The sequence below is a fragment of the Rissa tridactyla genome, chromosome 9 (assembly GCF_028500815.1).
Source record: "Rissa tridactyla isolate bRisTri1 chromosome 9, bRisTri1.patW.cur.20221130, whole genome shotgun sequence".
NCBI classification, from domain to species: Eukaryota; Metazoa; Chordata; class Aves; order Charadriiformes; family Laridae; genus Rissa; species Rissa tridactyla.
This window is the reverse complement of record NC_071474.1, coordinates 17,566,852-17,581,325: the sequence shown is the minus strand read 5'-3', so window position 1 is coordinate 17,581,325 and position 14,474 is coordinate 17,566,852. Positions and strand designations below refer to the sequence as shown.

The 14,474-nt window shown below is 37.6% G+C and overlaps 1 protein-coding gene across 5 annotated transcripts in view; it reads right to left on the bottom strand.

The window, feature by feature from the left end:
- Positions 1–14,474, bottom strand: part of TJP1 (tight junction protein 1) — a 76,492-nt gene that overhangs the window by 24,153 nt on the left and 37,865 nt on the right. For all 5 annotated transcript variants that reach the window (XM_054214274.1, XM_054214275.1, XM_054214273.1 and 2 more), the window contains exons 4-11: positions 14,307–14,409; positions 12,579–12,858; positions 11,886–11,989; positions 10,950–11,118; positions 10,449–10,593; positions 4,050–4,186; positions 1,509–1,614; positions 496–646 (exon numbers count right to left, since the gene is read on the bottom strand). In XM_054214274.1, coding sequence (XP_054070249.1) covers positions 496–646; positions 1,509–1,614; positions 4,050–4,186; positions 10,449–10,593; positions 10,950–11,118; positions 11,886–11,989; positions 12,579–12,858; positions 14,307–14,409 — 1,195 coding nt within the window. The remainder of the gene's footprint in view (positions 1–495; positions 647–1,508; positions 1,615–4,049; positions 4,187–10,448; positions 10,594–10,949; positions 11,119–11,885; positions 11,990–12,578; positions 12,859–14,306; positions 14,410–14,474) is intronic.

The window sequence follows — 14,474 nt, the reverse complement described above, 5'->3', positions numbered from 1 at the left end:
AATACAACAGGAAATCTAAATCAACTTATTGCTAAGTCATTTTTTTTTTACTCGGTTGCATATATACACACCAAGTGCATTTATCTCAAGATATCTCTTGCACCTCTAAATAATCCCACTTTATTTCTTGATAAAAGCATAGCTTCCAGAATAACAGGCAGCTGCTCATTTTACATTGTTTAGATCGATATTATGGAGCACCTATAAACATCAGTAATATAAAGAGCCCTCTGACAATTTAGTCACCCAACAGTTAAAAAAAAACTCTAACTTTATCAACTGAACAAGTTTAAGAAATTGGATGAAAAACTTCCTAACGTTCCTACAACGGTACAGTAACAGGAGATTTTGCTGCTATTAAGTAATATATGTATGCTAACAAGTACATAGAGAAAAAACCCTGTATGAACTACAAAGGCAATATATTCAATTCTACAGGAAGAAAACCCACTTTGGTACAAGAAAACATTTGTACTGTTTTTGTTTTTGACATACCCTGAGAATCTGGTCCCCTTCCTCTAATCCTTCTTTCGCCGCAGGGCTGTCTTCCAGAACACCAGCTACAAATATGCCAACATCATTGCCACCTGCTAGTCGCAAGCCCACACTATCTCCTTTTCTGAATTTTACCAGTTTCATGCTTGGCCTAGAGATTTAGAAAATATTCCACTTAGAGGCGTAACAGCATAAACTATCCTGGTAAACTTGAGACTGAACACATGCAAAGAACTAATTTGCCTACCATTTCAATTAGATGATATTATGCTATGCATATCATTAGCTGCTTATCAACCACAGCATTACACCACAATCATTAGCAGCACTTCAAAAACCCCACCTGTATTTACTTGTTTAGTGGGGTTTGTTTGTCTTATGCTCACACAGTGATTTAAGCAAGACACTTTTAACACTCCCAAAAACATTCCTCCTTTTAAAGACCTGTGCTAGCATATAGATCTATTTTGGCTCTAAAGAGATTAAGATGAATTTGACACAAAACTAAGCTAGAATCTATTCTCATGTACACCGATGTCCATAAAGGAGATCCCAGTTTAAGTTGACTCACTTCCATGTCATGAATTTGCACATTTCTGCACTGACCTTTATACGTTACTCTCCAATTATTATGAAAGGAAAAGAATATGCTACAGCATCTCTCCTCTCTGGAGATGGGGACAGGGCAGGAGGGGTGGGGGTGCCCAGGGAGTGAGAAACACCGCAAATTCTTTTCACCAGTTGATCATTGTAATTGCTCATTTCCATAGAAAATTAATAGACTTTAAAATGGTACATTACACAATGTAAGTACCAACAAGGCTCAGGAATAAGCCTAAAGTCTTCATCCTAATATTTCTGAACAGTAGTGTCATGACAGCGTATTGGACTTTACACCAGGCCATTTATACAGGTTATCCAACCTTGGATATCCAACCTTTATCCAACCTTGGATAAAAGCTTGGTTTGCTCAAGGACCAGGCAGATTTGAATAGAGTTTAGAGTTACATTACCGAAGCATTCCATCTTCATGGGTTGAATTGGGTAAAGGACCATCAGATGGACTGACTGGTAAATCCACATCTGGCTGACCTCCTTGTGCATACACTGGCTTTGGTTCTATTAAAATATCAAAATATTTCAAATGCCCACTTGGTCATTTAAAGATAAGAAAACAAAGCTTAACTTAAATAAGAGCTTAATGACATCTTCAGTAGCCTTCTTCCACCTTACTTAAACCCACTTAAAAGTGAAATATTAGAAACTTACAACAACAGAAGACACTCCCACTGTACCATTCAAAGCAGCATGATTACTAGCATAATTATTACTTCAGTAAAAATCACAAAACTTCCTTTGTGTTTCATTAAATACTCTGAACACTGTGAAACTACAAGAACTAGAAGGCTTCACGCTCACCAGACTACCTTCAGCCCTGCTGTTTCTCACCTTGATTTGTCTGACATAACTTGTTTGTTTTCCATTGGCTCTCTTCCTTCAGGAATTCAATTTTTGAAATGAAAATACCACATGCTCGGAACAGCTGCTGCATGCTTTGAGGTCAGCAGATCTCAATGCTTACTTTGGTCCAGTTGGTGATTCTTAAAAATAAGCATTTACTATGGCTCTGCTGCATCAATTCTCCAGGGTCACTGGGAGGGAACTGCCACTGCAGTCTTCCCTCAGTAACGACCTCTAACAGGAGCTCTTCTCTGCTACATGGCTGGTCATGTTAGAAGAATTTTGTGTTTAAAGCTTATCCCTACACACTTGAAAAAAGTTGAATTCAAACTAGGCTTGATTCGAACTGGTCTAATATCCCTGATCTTCCTAACAACTGCGCCGTCTTCCTTTCAAATCACTGAACGGATTAGTTTGAAATTGGGAATGTCAAACAACAATTTGGTAATAATACTTTTTCTAATGTGACTTTCATCCTTACCATACAGTAACATAGCATTTTCCTTTAAGTCTTTAATGACCCTTTCCTAGCCTAAGCCCCTGATGATCCCCCTGCACAAATACTCTCCTTTGACACAATCAACCATGACAGTCGTCTTCCTCTCAGTTTAAGTAGCAAACTGTCACAGAATCTGCCAAACACTTTTCTAACCACATTTTTGTTAAAATCTTTATAAGATCCTCATTTCCCTAGAGCTTTCTGTGACGCTGTTAAAGGATTATGCCCTTTATTATACCTTTTTGTCTCAGACTGTATATTATGGCAAGTTAATTTCATCCACAGACACAAATTTAAATATTGTCTTTATGTCCCCCCATCCAAACTAAATATTTCCATGTGCCTCTTCCCATTCACCCAAGAACAGAACATTTCTTCGCCCCACTAACCAACAAAATCCCCGCAGTACTTATTACTTGCTTCCCAGTCCCTCAAACTAATTATTAGTACATTACTTTGGATTAAGAACCATCTCAAGGATCTCCTATCCTGTCTGGCTTTCTATTATGCTAATTATTAATCTTCAATATCTTCTAAAAATATAGAATTCATTCTTCTAATCTCACTACCACTTCCTTTTTTTATGTTGGCAAATATAAACTTACTTCATTTGCATCTTTTCATAACACCACTGCAAAAGGTCACCTCCTGTGACAATCTTTTAAGTAATGTCCGCTGCATCAGAAAAACTGCTGTTCTCATTTTCAAGATCTTTCAGAATCTATCAACATCATAACTCTTCCAATTTGTCACTGAGCTACTGAATACTACGTGCAGAAGTGTCACTGCTCATTTCTTAAGTCTTCAAATATTTTCAAGCTTGAATGTGCTTTTTCTCATGCTACCCAGCCTTCCAGGGGCAGCTCCCTCTAAACCATCTGCACAGCTCCTCTTTCTCCACTTACAATTTCACTAAAGGGCCTCATTCTGTAAACAAAAATTTTACAGGTCAGCCTGTTCAAACAGTGTCCTGTCTTATGTTTTTCCTTTTTTACACCAACTGGCCTTTAATCTGCTGCCATTTAGTTTATCCTTCCCTTTTGGAAAAAAAGGAATGAGATTTTTTTCTGCTTTTATTAGTTGTTCTGCACTTGTTAAAAAGCCTTCTTGGCCCATGACTGTAGTCAGTAAGTGCTACAGCTACAAAGCATTTCAGAGTGTTTTGAGTTGTGCCTTGGGAACAGTAGTTCTGAACAGGCTTAACTACATCCTTGTTTAAATATAGTCTGCCATAGTAACCCGTAAGAACCAGTCTACTGCTTGATTCTCAGAAAAGAAATGACAGATTTTAACCTTGCTTGAGGATCAGGACAAAACTCTTTACGACCAGCACCTATAAATACAGCTCTGAACACTGAAGTTTGACCCCTATATAATGGACAGACCCCACAGCTTACGTTTTCAGGAATGAAACTTGAAGAAATAAATGGGGTTATGGTTACACAAGATTGTTTGTATTCAGAAACAGAAATAATCAGGACATGGTCTGTTTTAAGACTTTAGAAATCATTCCAGAAATATGCAATGGCATGAAGTCTTTACTGGTCACCCATTCTCAACAAGAAGCATAATTAATATATTTTAGTGTTTTTACCTGGGAGTGGAGGAGTTTGTTTTTCAGTTCTTTCGACTGCAACCTCTTCCATAGTTTTAGAAATCTCATCTGTATTCTTTACAGGTGTAGAGACAGCTCCTGGTTTAGTTATTCTCTCATCTTCTCTGCTTCGGAGACTATATTAGAAAAAAAGATTCCACTCTGCATATAGAATTACTTCTATGACCTTGGTCTGCTAAAACTAAAGAATAAATCCTTTCATTCAAAGTTCAGGTTTGGTGGGTAAGAAATTACTGATCGCTATTTAACAAGGTTTTATTCTTAGACTATCACATTATTAATACTTATTATTTCTAATTCCAAGTATTTTGTCCCTAACTTCACATTAATCAAGGACTTCTCTGGATATGGCTATTTAGAAAGAAGGACATGGTGAAAGAGACTGCTCTCTGCTTCAAGCACTGAAGTCATACATATATATTGAAAGCTGTACAAGAAATTGAGAAGGAAAGGGAAGAAGGGGAGAAGAGCAGTTACGATGTTTTTTTTTTTTCCCCCTCACCCCTCCCTGTAGAAATCATGGATTTTTAGACTTAATTCTTAGGCTTTGCTGCCATCAAGCTGATTTATCTGCTCCTTTGAGTGCCTCTTGGTAGGGCTTTGCAGAGATAAAAGGTAGAACACAAACATGCCCCTGACTTCTCAGTCTTCAGAGAGGATGAGGCCTTCAATCCACAGCTATTACAAGACAGGAGTGCTTCTCATACACTCAGTCATCCATGTGTTTCAGTAAAAAGAATAACTCGCTGCTTCTTATGCATTTTCTATACATGCTTACAGTGTAAAACAAAGGCATATATATGACCAGTTAAAAAGAAAAACACTCTCTTGTTCTTTAAATGGTGAGAGCAACTAAAGCTCAAAGTAACATAATTTGCATTCCTTTAGCTCAAAAGATCAGGTATTTTTGTAGTTATCTGCACCATAGCAGAACTGAACAGAACACACACTGTGTGTTGAAATGTTAACCGTTACGCTGCTATCTGTTGAATAGTAAATAATTTAATAGGGTTGGAGCAGATGAACATTAGTAGTCAGCTGGAAAAACAGAAGTGGATCAACATATCAAAGAGACAGTCTTAATTCCAGAGCACGTACATGCTAAAAATATCTATTCTGAAAATATCTATTCAATTCCTGAGAGCTAGCAAATACGCAAGAATATAAAAAGTATTTGAGAAAAGACAGACACAAACAAATCACAGCTTTTTATATAATATCAGACTTAATTGCCAAGGAGGGGAAAGGGTACTTCCTCAGAGATAACAGTGGCTTGGTCAGCAGGTGCAAGTCCGTCTCCTCTCGTAAAAGAGAGGTCTGTATTAGGGGGGAAAGAAAAGTTTTTCAGTACCAACAGCTAGATGGTGCTACTATGCAATAATGAGTACCACTTTCCATAAAGTACAAATGTATTCGAAAAAATCCATTACGAAGAATAAAGGCTGTTTATTTTCATCAGAACTGATACTTCAAGAGCTGGAAGTATGACTTAGGAAAACAGATCCCAGCAAATTTACTCATCCAAGATGCGCGAGAAAGTAAAAGAATTAGCAAACATCTAAACACCAAGCAGAATATGCTTTCCTGAAGCAACGTGAAGTTTGAAACATCAGAAACAAAGCTTAGCTATTCAGCCAAGACATACTACGACTTTTCAGTAGACTGAAAAGAAGAAGAAGAGAAGTAGAGACTGAAAAGTAGAAGAAAAGAAGACTTTTCTTCTGCCAGTTTTAAAACTGTGTGCCTGAGGGCAGCTAAAAACCAGCAGAATACAGAAAAATACTAAAACAATCTGGGAAGACACAGACACCCTTACAATGTAAACAACCATCTTGTTATAAGTCATTGGTAAAAACAAGTACAGCCTAATTTTTTTAAATCCTTATTTATGCCTTTTTTATTCAGATAACCCCCTTTGGGGGGGCTTCCAGAGTTGATTAAAACGATGCCAAAACCATTACGTCAGGCAAAATGAAAACTAAGCATTTATCCTTCTACTTTGTTCCCAAACTTCACCAGTAAAAGTTTTCTTATTCCTCTTTCAGATTTCCAGCATATTTTCATTTGTATTTAAAATTAGGCGCATAAGCTAAAAGCTTATATATTTCACTTCCAGCACTAGACTAAAATATGACCGGACGCCTCATTCCCTTGAAAATAATTGCTGGCTTGTTGAAAACAGACACATATATTTAGCTGTTTAAACGTATACTAAATGTCTTATAAAGAAAAAAGAGAGGCCTCTAGTAGTGTAAGCTACAACTAATTCCCCTCCCCGGCCAAAGATTTTTGGGTAATGAGCACTAGTTAATGAGATATTACAAAAAATTTCCCCATGAGCCCAGTCTACCTGTTTCCAAGCATCTCCTAATGCTTAACAGAAGCATTATTCCAAAACAGCAGTCTCTCTGTTTTGCTTTAAAAATAAGGCCAGAAATACTGCAATAACTACACAAGGACAAAGTTCATTTTACATTTCTTCTCCGCATAGTCTAAACCCACTGTAATTTTACGCTGCTTTTATACCTGCATTTATCCAAAAAGAGCATAAATATGGAAGAAAACAGCTCTCAAGAACACTAACTAAAATACAGACACCAAGAGCACAGCACAAAACAGAGGCAGGTAAATACGTGAAGCAGTGTGCTGTAGAGTGGGCTACTGCTATGCCATGTAGGCAAGCACCCTGCCAACTAAAATGCCTGTGAAAGGTTAGTTCTACTCTACGTTAAGATAACGAAGTTTCAACGGGAAAAAACTGTTAGAAACACAACTGTAACAGAACAAAAAGGAAAAATGAGAACATCTGGAGAGTAGAATTTTTCTTGATTTTGCCTAAGTTGTCTAGTACAACTGAAATACTCAGTTCTTACAACTGAGTATTTCACATTGCGAGATGATACAGGAAACAACTTGATGCTGTCACTGGTTCTAGGTGATGGAAACTTGTTAAAAGCTGAGACAGCTGTACTTCCCAAGAGACAGACGCGTTGTCACTGTGTGCAGACACACTATTGTTTAACATCTGGGCTGTGTCAGGGCCCCCTGTACCTCACTTCCTCCCCTCCTCCCCCTTTTTTTTAAAGTATGCCTAACAGAAGCATTTTTAAATAACCTTCAGTGACAAAATGCAGTCAGCTACACACTAGTGCCATCAACTGTGGCTATTACTTCAGAACAAAACAAGACTGTCAGCATGTTTGTTTGCACAGAGTTTTGAAAAATACGAACACGCAGACTCTTTCCAAATGTGTTTTTAGCAAATCTCAAACTGTTTAGCATGAGAAGACAGTAAAAGCCAAGAGGCATCTTCCTAACTACATTCAAACTGTGGTTGATTTTGGTCCTATATTCCAGTTTTTCAACTTGTTTTGCAAATGAACAGAACAACACATCTCTCACTATACATAAATTGGCAACTGCATTACAGAAGTCAACCATATCCTTCCAGAAATAATTATGACCTCTACAGGTCATAGAAGGACTTTCTATGGGCTGTCACACAAACAAGCTTTCTTCAAGCTACCACATCTGTCTTGCTGAGGCTGAAGGGTTAGGGCATCTCAGGACCCCTGGTTGCTATTCCAGTGCCCAGGTGAGGAAGGCAGTGTAGGAGGGAGAGCTCCCAAGGGGAGAGGGGCAGCCCCCCAATGCCACCTGGCAGCCCTTGCCAGCGCCCGGCTGTAAATGCCACTTGTCAGGATGGGTCACACCAAAACCTCATCTAGCTCAACAACTTGTCACTGCCAGCAGTTAAGACCACATAAGGAAGAAAGAGCATACGTGATACCCTCCAACTTAGGGTGCAGAGACCTCTTTTGCTCACTCTAGCTTTTTAAGTACAGCTCTTAACAGATTATACAAAGTTGCCTGTTAGCTGACATTCTATATTTAAGATGCATTTTTCCTGTCTAAACAGTTGTCATTCTGTGTATCTTTAAAATTATATGCATCTTTTAAAACTACACTTAAAACTTTAAAACATGACCTGCTCAGAGAACTCCTCCTCAAACCCAGGATATATTTATCTCTTATATTTCACTTAGTACCTAATTCAGTATCAGCTGGCTATAGATTTTCCAAGTCTCCAGGGCTGTGAGTATTTATCTGTATCTGGAGATTTGTAAGATTCATTATCTGGATTCTTTTCAAGACTGCCTGTGGATAATTTGCAATCCTTCACAAGCGAAAAAAACCCATACAGGCATAATTAGTCCTTTTTATTAGTACATTAAGAACATGTTCTAGAATCTGGAACATAAAAAGAACATGTTCTAAAATCTGAAAGATTTAGAAAGACTGTTCAAGAGACATCTGTGAAATTCCTCTGGACTAAAGAAAACTACAAGTGCTATTTAATGCTTGGATAGAACATTCAAATAGCAATTGTTACGGAAATTCTATATCCAGGAAAACCGCAGGCACACTGGTGTTAAGTACCAGTATGGAATACTGAAAGATGGACAACCCTGAAGACCCTGCCAGACACCCAAAGCGCCACTGAAGCACTGACACCTACGAGTGTCAGGCTGTAGTTCAACTTGTATGAAAGGACTAAGAGGGTTCCCCCGGAATTTCTCTCCTCATGAACATACAAACACTTGGCAGAACAGGGTCTAAGAAGTGACTCATTAATCTTCAATATATTTTTAGTGTCCTCCTTAAGCTCAGTTTGAGGACTTTTTGCATCTTTTCTTCCTTGGTTTGTTGTTCTCAAGCTTTTTTTCACCCCATTTTTTCACCAATTTTTAAAAAATGAAGCAGTTGCAACTAATTTGATTTTACAGCACATTTGAGCTTGCACAAATAACCGCTCCAAAGAGAAGCTGCTTTTAACGTGTTTTTCTTCATGTGGCTCAGGGCCAGATGTTCTGATCTTGAAAGGGACATGTCCAGCAGGAAGTCAATCCATGCCAAGGTAGCTCTTGTTCATAAAGCAGATATAGCGGATGCACTCAGAGTTGAGATAACTTCAAAGTTCCTTCTCAGGAAGGATTTGATTCTTCTGACAGTGCAGTCCACAGGGAGGAAGTGACCATCTACCTAAACCACTGAAATAGGGCAGGAAAGCACTAACACTAGGGTGAGTCAGGCACAGTTGCAGTTTTGATGGATTTTTTTTTTTTCCTCCCTTCACAAGCCCTTTTCACACTGCATTAGAAATGCACATCAAGAAATAAAGGTTTTAAATCTGACAAGAGACCTCACAACCTTCATAATCAAATCCCTGCATTAAGGATCCTGCTTTTGAGTTTCTCCCACTAATATGGGGTTCCTACTTGAAAAAAAAAAAAACTTTCATGCTTTGTGGTCCCTCCAAACAACATACACGTAAGAGAAGCAAAAACATCTGTAATCCATTACCCCAACCCGGCAGGTAAGATCTGTCTTGCAGTTTTATTAACCCTTAAAAGATTCTAAAAACCTTGAGGGTATGCGTGTTATTTTCCCCTTGGGCAAAGAAAGTGTTCATAACCATCAACCAGGCATCTCTTAGCTTTATGGAAAAGCCAGCTGCAATATGTTTTTCAGAATTTTTGACAGCATCTAAAAATCTTCAAATACAGGCTCTGAATTTGGAATTTGCATCAGATCAATTCTAATTTTTGCTCCATCATGTATGAGCACTCAAAATAAACTTTTCTCTTACAACTATTTAGTAGAATCTAAAAATTCAACATTGAAATTCTGTTTCAATAAATTAAAATGTCCATTTCCAACAAACTGTGGAAATGCAACACAAGAGAGATGTTACTCATGACACAGCAGAAGAAAAAATTCCAAACCATACAGTAGATTACTTCTCTCTGAACTCATATAAAATTAGACTTACTTACTTCAGCATTACCATTAATGTCCCACTACCAAGTTCAAATATTAAAAAATACAGTCCGAAAGCTAAATTTGCTGTGCAATACACCTTATTTTGCAGGAATTAAATGTATTCAGAAACATAAAATAACTAAGAAGGCTAGTGAGGAAAATAAAAAGCTTATCCCTAAATAAAGCAAGATTTCAGCAAGTTTACATTCAATAGGAATTCTGCTACTAGTCATCTCAAAAATCCCTGCAGCTAACTGCTTTCTAAAACCAAAATATAATTGCATATGCTTCAATAACTTATATCACTATCAAACTTATATTATTCATACAATCATGCTCTAAGATTAAGTTTAAAAAAGGGATAACAGGTTCAATTTCTCCTGCAGTCTAAGATAATTTGGATCGTTATCACCGCATCTCTCAAGAGAAAGAATGCCATATTACTGCTACGACAGCTCTGCATCACATTCGTTACACTGCATAAATCCAAGCACTCCTACAGCGTATACATCACATTAAAGAGTTGATTTAAAAATAATACAATGCTGCCATCACCTGCCGTTGCTGGGCTGCTGTGGAGAATGTCTGGAATGGTCTGAAGGCTCTGACCTCTGGTCAGGAGATCGTGAACGACTGCGGCGGGGCCTGTCATGTGATCGGTTGGAATGATCTGATGCCAGCGACTGAATTTCTGAAATGTCTGTTAAATAAAAGTTGTTTTTTCATGAAATGATTGTAATTAAAATGGTGGCGTGACCTGCTCAAATGGAAATAAGCTTCTGCAGAAAATTCTTATGAAGATGTTAAATCTATGTTTATTATTTCAAAACAACTAAACTTAATATTCCTGAAAGAACAACTGCAAGAACAGGAACTGTATCTTTTTCTCCACTGCTTTTGAAGTTGTGGATTTCAATCACATCCAAACAAGAATTTACCCATAAATCTTACTCCTAACTCTTCTCCCCACCCTCTTATCCCACTTAGGTATTTCAGCGTCTTCACAACGTGGGGAATTCTTGTCTCCCTTTGGAAATCAAGTTTATTTATACTCACCGTCTCTTTCCGAAGCATTAGCAGAATGAATACTGTCAGAAAGATCAGGGACATTCAACAGCGTAGCTCGTTCATCTCGCTGAACAACCATCTTCAACTTGCCTTTTGACCTTTCTATTAGTGTTTTTGCGTCTGCTAAGGACATATTTTCCGTCACTGTGCCATTTATCTGGAACAGAGTAAGAAAAGAGCAGATATAAACTTACTGAAAAAAAACAAAAACCGTGAATCTCTGGTAAAGACAGTGTTTTTCTCTCTGATGATATTTAGAAATAGCTAGATATATTTATCAAATTACCACAATACAATGGAATACTATTGGGCTTATACAAACTATAATATAATGTAGAAAATTATTTTCATCTTTCAAAGACAAAGCCTCTACCACAAATACAAAACTTTTAAAATATTAGTTATGTTTTTTGAACCAGCATTGCTACACTCAGCAGAGTAAGAAATGGTATGTTTTCCTGCACCAACACATTTATAGCAGTACCTTGAAAGAAAAATTATTAGCATGAGTTAAAAATCCCTGGGTATATAGATTTCTAGAAAAATCAAAGTGTATCCTGAAGGCAAGTTCTCATGTTGCTCAACAGCACAATTCCACAGCATTATATTGTATAACTAAGCACATAAGGCCAAAGTCTCATACCATCCCAAATGTTTTCTATTATGCATTTACAGTAGGCACCATTTGTCTGAATAAGGCCTGGGGAATAATACAAAAAGAAAAAAAAAAAAGGCTTTATAATTTTCCTTTCGTTAGAGAGGTTGATTTATACTCAAGTTCACCATTATTTGCAATAATTTAATAAAAAAAAAAAAGACACATCTTCTATTAACAATGATTATGCTATTAAGAGATAGCTAGTCCTAAGAACAGTTATTCAATGAGTTTTCCCTTTGAACAACCACCCCTGCCATTTACTGTACCTTCAGTACAACATCTCCTTCCTGAATATTGCCATCTCTTGCTGCCAGGCTATCCTGTGATATTTCTTTCACAAATATGTGGCTTGCCAACCGTAGACCATACTCTTTATATAAAAGCAATAAAAGAAAAAAAGAAAACTGATGAAGCTACAGGAAATAAAAAGGAGGGAGGTATCTGAAGATTTTCAACACTGCTTTACACAACATTTACACTGGAAACAGAGGACAGAACTCGGCACATGAAGGGCTGCACTGGAATTACACTATGCATTTACTATTATATCAATCTCTCTTCTAACTCTGCCTGTAATCATAACTGTTGTTCAATAGCTTAATTTACATGCTACCTACAATTTTCCCCTCTTTCAAACAAGACAGACACTGAAGACTCAACTGAAGTATATGGAAGTTATGTAGCCACTGACTACCAAGATGTCAGAGGCACAGTTGGGATTTATTTACGCTATGTAATATTTACCCTTAATTAAGCAGATGTATTTCAGAATATGAAAAATACCACCAGAAATACAACAGTAGTTTTTAAGTTTGCAGCTAGCTACCAGTAAAATGGGCAAAGAAGCTGTTAACAGCACTGTTCATACAGTCCACAAGGCACTTAACACAACATTGACTGAAGCAGTTGGCCTTTAAAAACCAGCAGAAGTCATAGCAAGAGAATTACATACAAGTTACCTTCATTCTTCCTTGATTTCACCAGTGTTACTTTGGTAGGTTTTGCAGGCTGACTGGAAGTAACCGACCTTCTGTCTGATCTCGGTGATAAGCTTCTCTCTCTGCTAGCACTTCGATCTCTCACCCAGCTCTTCTCATGCCTTCTGCTGGCACTTGGACCACCACGGCTGCTTCTTGGATCACGTATCTCTTCATCATAGCTATCGTCCTCATTTTCAGACACTGGTTCAGGTTCTGGTCGAGCCACTGGAATCTGAATTTTCTTCATCCTTCGGATAGTCTACAACCAAACACTAGGTATGAGCCTCTGTCTGTGTAATGCTAACGGTGTTACCAAATATCAGAAGCCAAGCTAATCCCAAGACTCAAAAGAAAACATACAGATGTGTTTGTGAATGCTCTGAATTCTTGTTTCCTCATTATAAAATTCTACCCAATTAATACAGAAGACTCATAAATACAGATCACTAGAAACCTGGTTTTGAGGGGAGGGGTATATTCGTTTTCACAGTTGTTTTAGTCCTTTCTTGCTTCTGTAAAAGCGGCAAAAGGGTAAGAACAACAGCCATTTTAGCCTAATGTGACATTCTGCCTTCAGAGCTGTGTATTTGAATGCCCTCTCTCTTTGCTTAAGCCCACAAAACAGTTACTGGCACTGCTAAAAACTTCTTTTGCTAACATGTAATCTACCATGTACTCAGTGTATTATTGACAGTAACTCTCCTTAACTTTGAAACCTCCCAATCTTCCAAAGCAATGTTTATGCAAGCCACAGAGGAAGGGGAACATTCCCGCTGTAAGTTCAAAGTTGGTTTGTACTAATGTAGGCAGTTGTTTCCAGAGAAAGACCCAACCCTGTTTAGGGCTTTATTTGCCATATGTTACAGAACTGAACCAAGTTATACTGCAAAGTTTTCATTAATTGCTTTTCTCTACATAAATATACACATCAAGATTTAAGATACTAAGAGCCCTGTGCAGCTCGCCACATATTGTGTTTTGTGTATCCTTTAAAGAATTGCTAAATCTACAAATGCAAGACAAGACACAATTTTTTGCAGCTGTATTAAAGCACACGAGCACTAGAAATCTGTCAGCACAAAAGCTTTTCTACAAGCCCTAAAAGTCTCTTTTCCCGAATTAAGAAACTGTTAAACATTGTGCATTCTTGTTCTATTTTTTGTAACATAAATCTCAAACTTCTGCCGAAAGCTGGATTACTACCCTTTAGCGATGACCTGTTCTGTTTTGCAAAGTTCAAAAGCCAACCACTTCGAATAAGCCTACAAAATTATAGGAATTAAGCTAATTATACTTTATTTTGGCAAACTGTTTACTGAGCATAAAAAGAACTATGTTAGTGCCTGAACAGTGGGTAAAGTCCTTTAGCCTTTGAAAAACTTTATAGAAGTGCACTCAAGAAAGCAAAGAAATGTTAAACAAAGCTGAGAACTGAGCTTTTGGCAAACTGAGAAGAACTTTACAGAAAAGGAGTCTGAAGTATCCTGTGCCACACTACCCAAACATCATCATTCACATTTTAAAAAAATTTTGAGTGACCCATATGATAAACATGGCATGATCATCACTTAAACCTGAGGCATCACACAGATATTATTCAAGTACCTTGCATCATGCATGTATTTCACAGCAGACATTACACCATTTCACTTTTGCTCTATAACTGTGGGATTTAAGTAGCCTTAAATCTTCAAGACATTCACTTACAATTTTGGCATTCTTCCCACTTTTCCTCAGCTGCTGAACAGCAAATGCATGCTCGACATTATCCATTGAAACTCCATTAACCATTGCAACACGGTCATTTTCTCTAAATGAAAAACATCACAATGCACAATATAAATACTTTATGCCAAGGGGAAAATACTGGGGAAT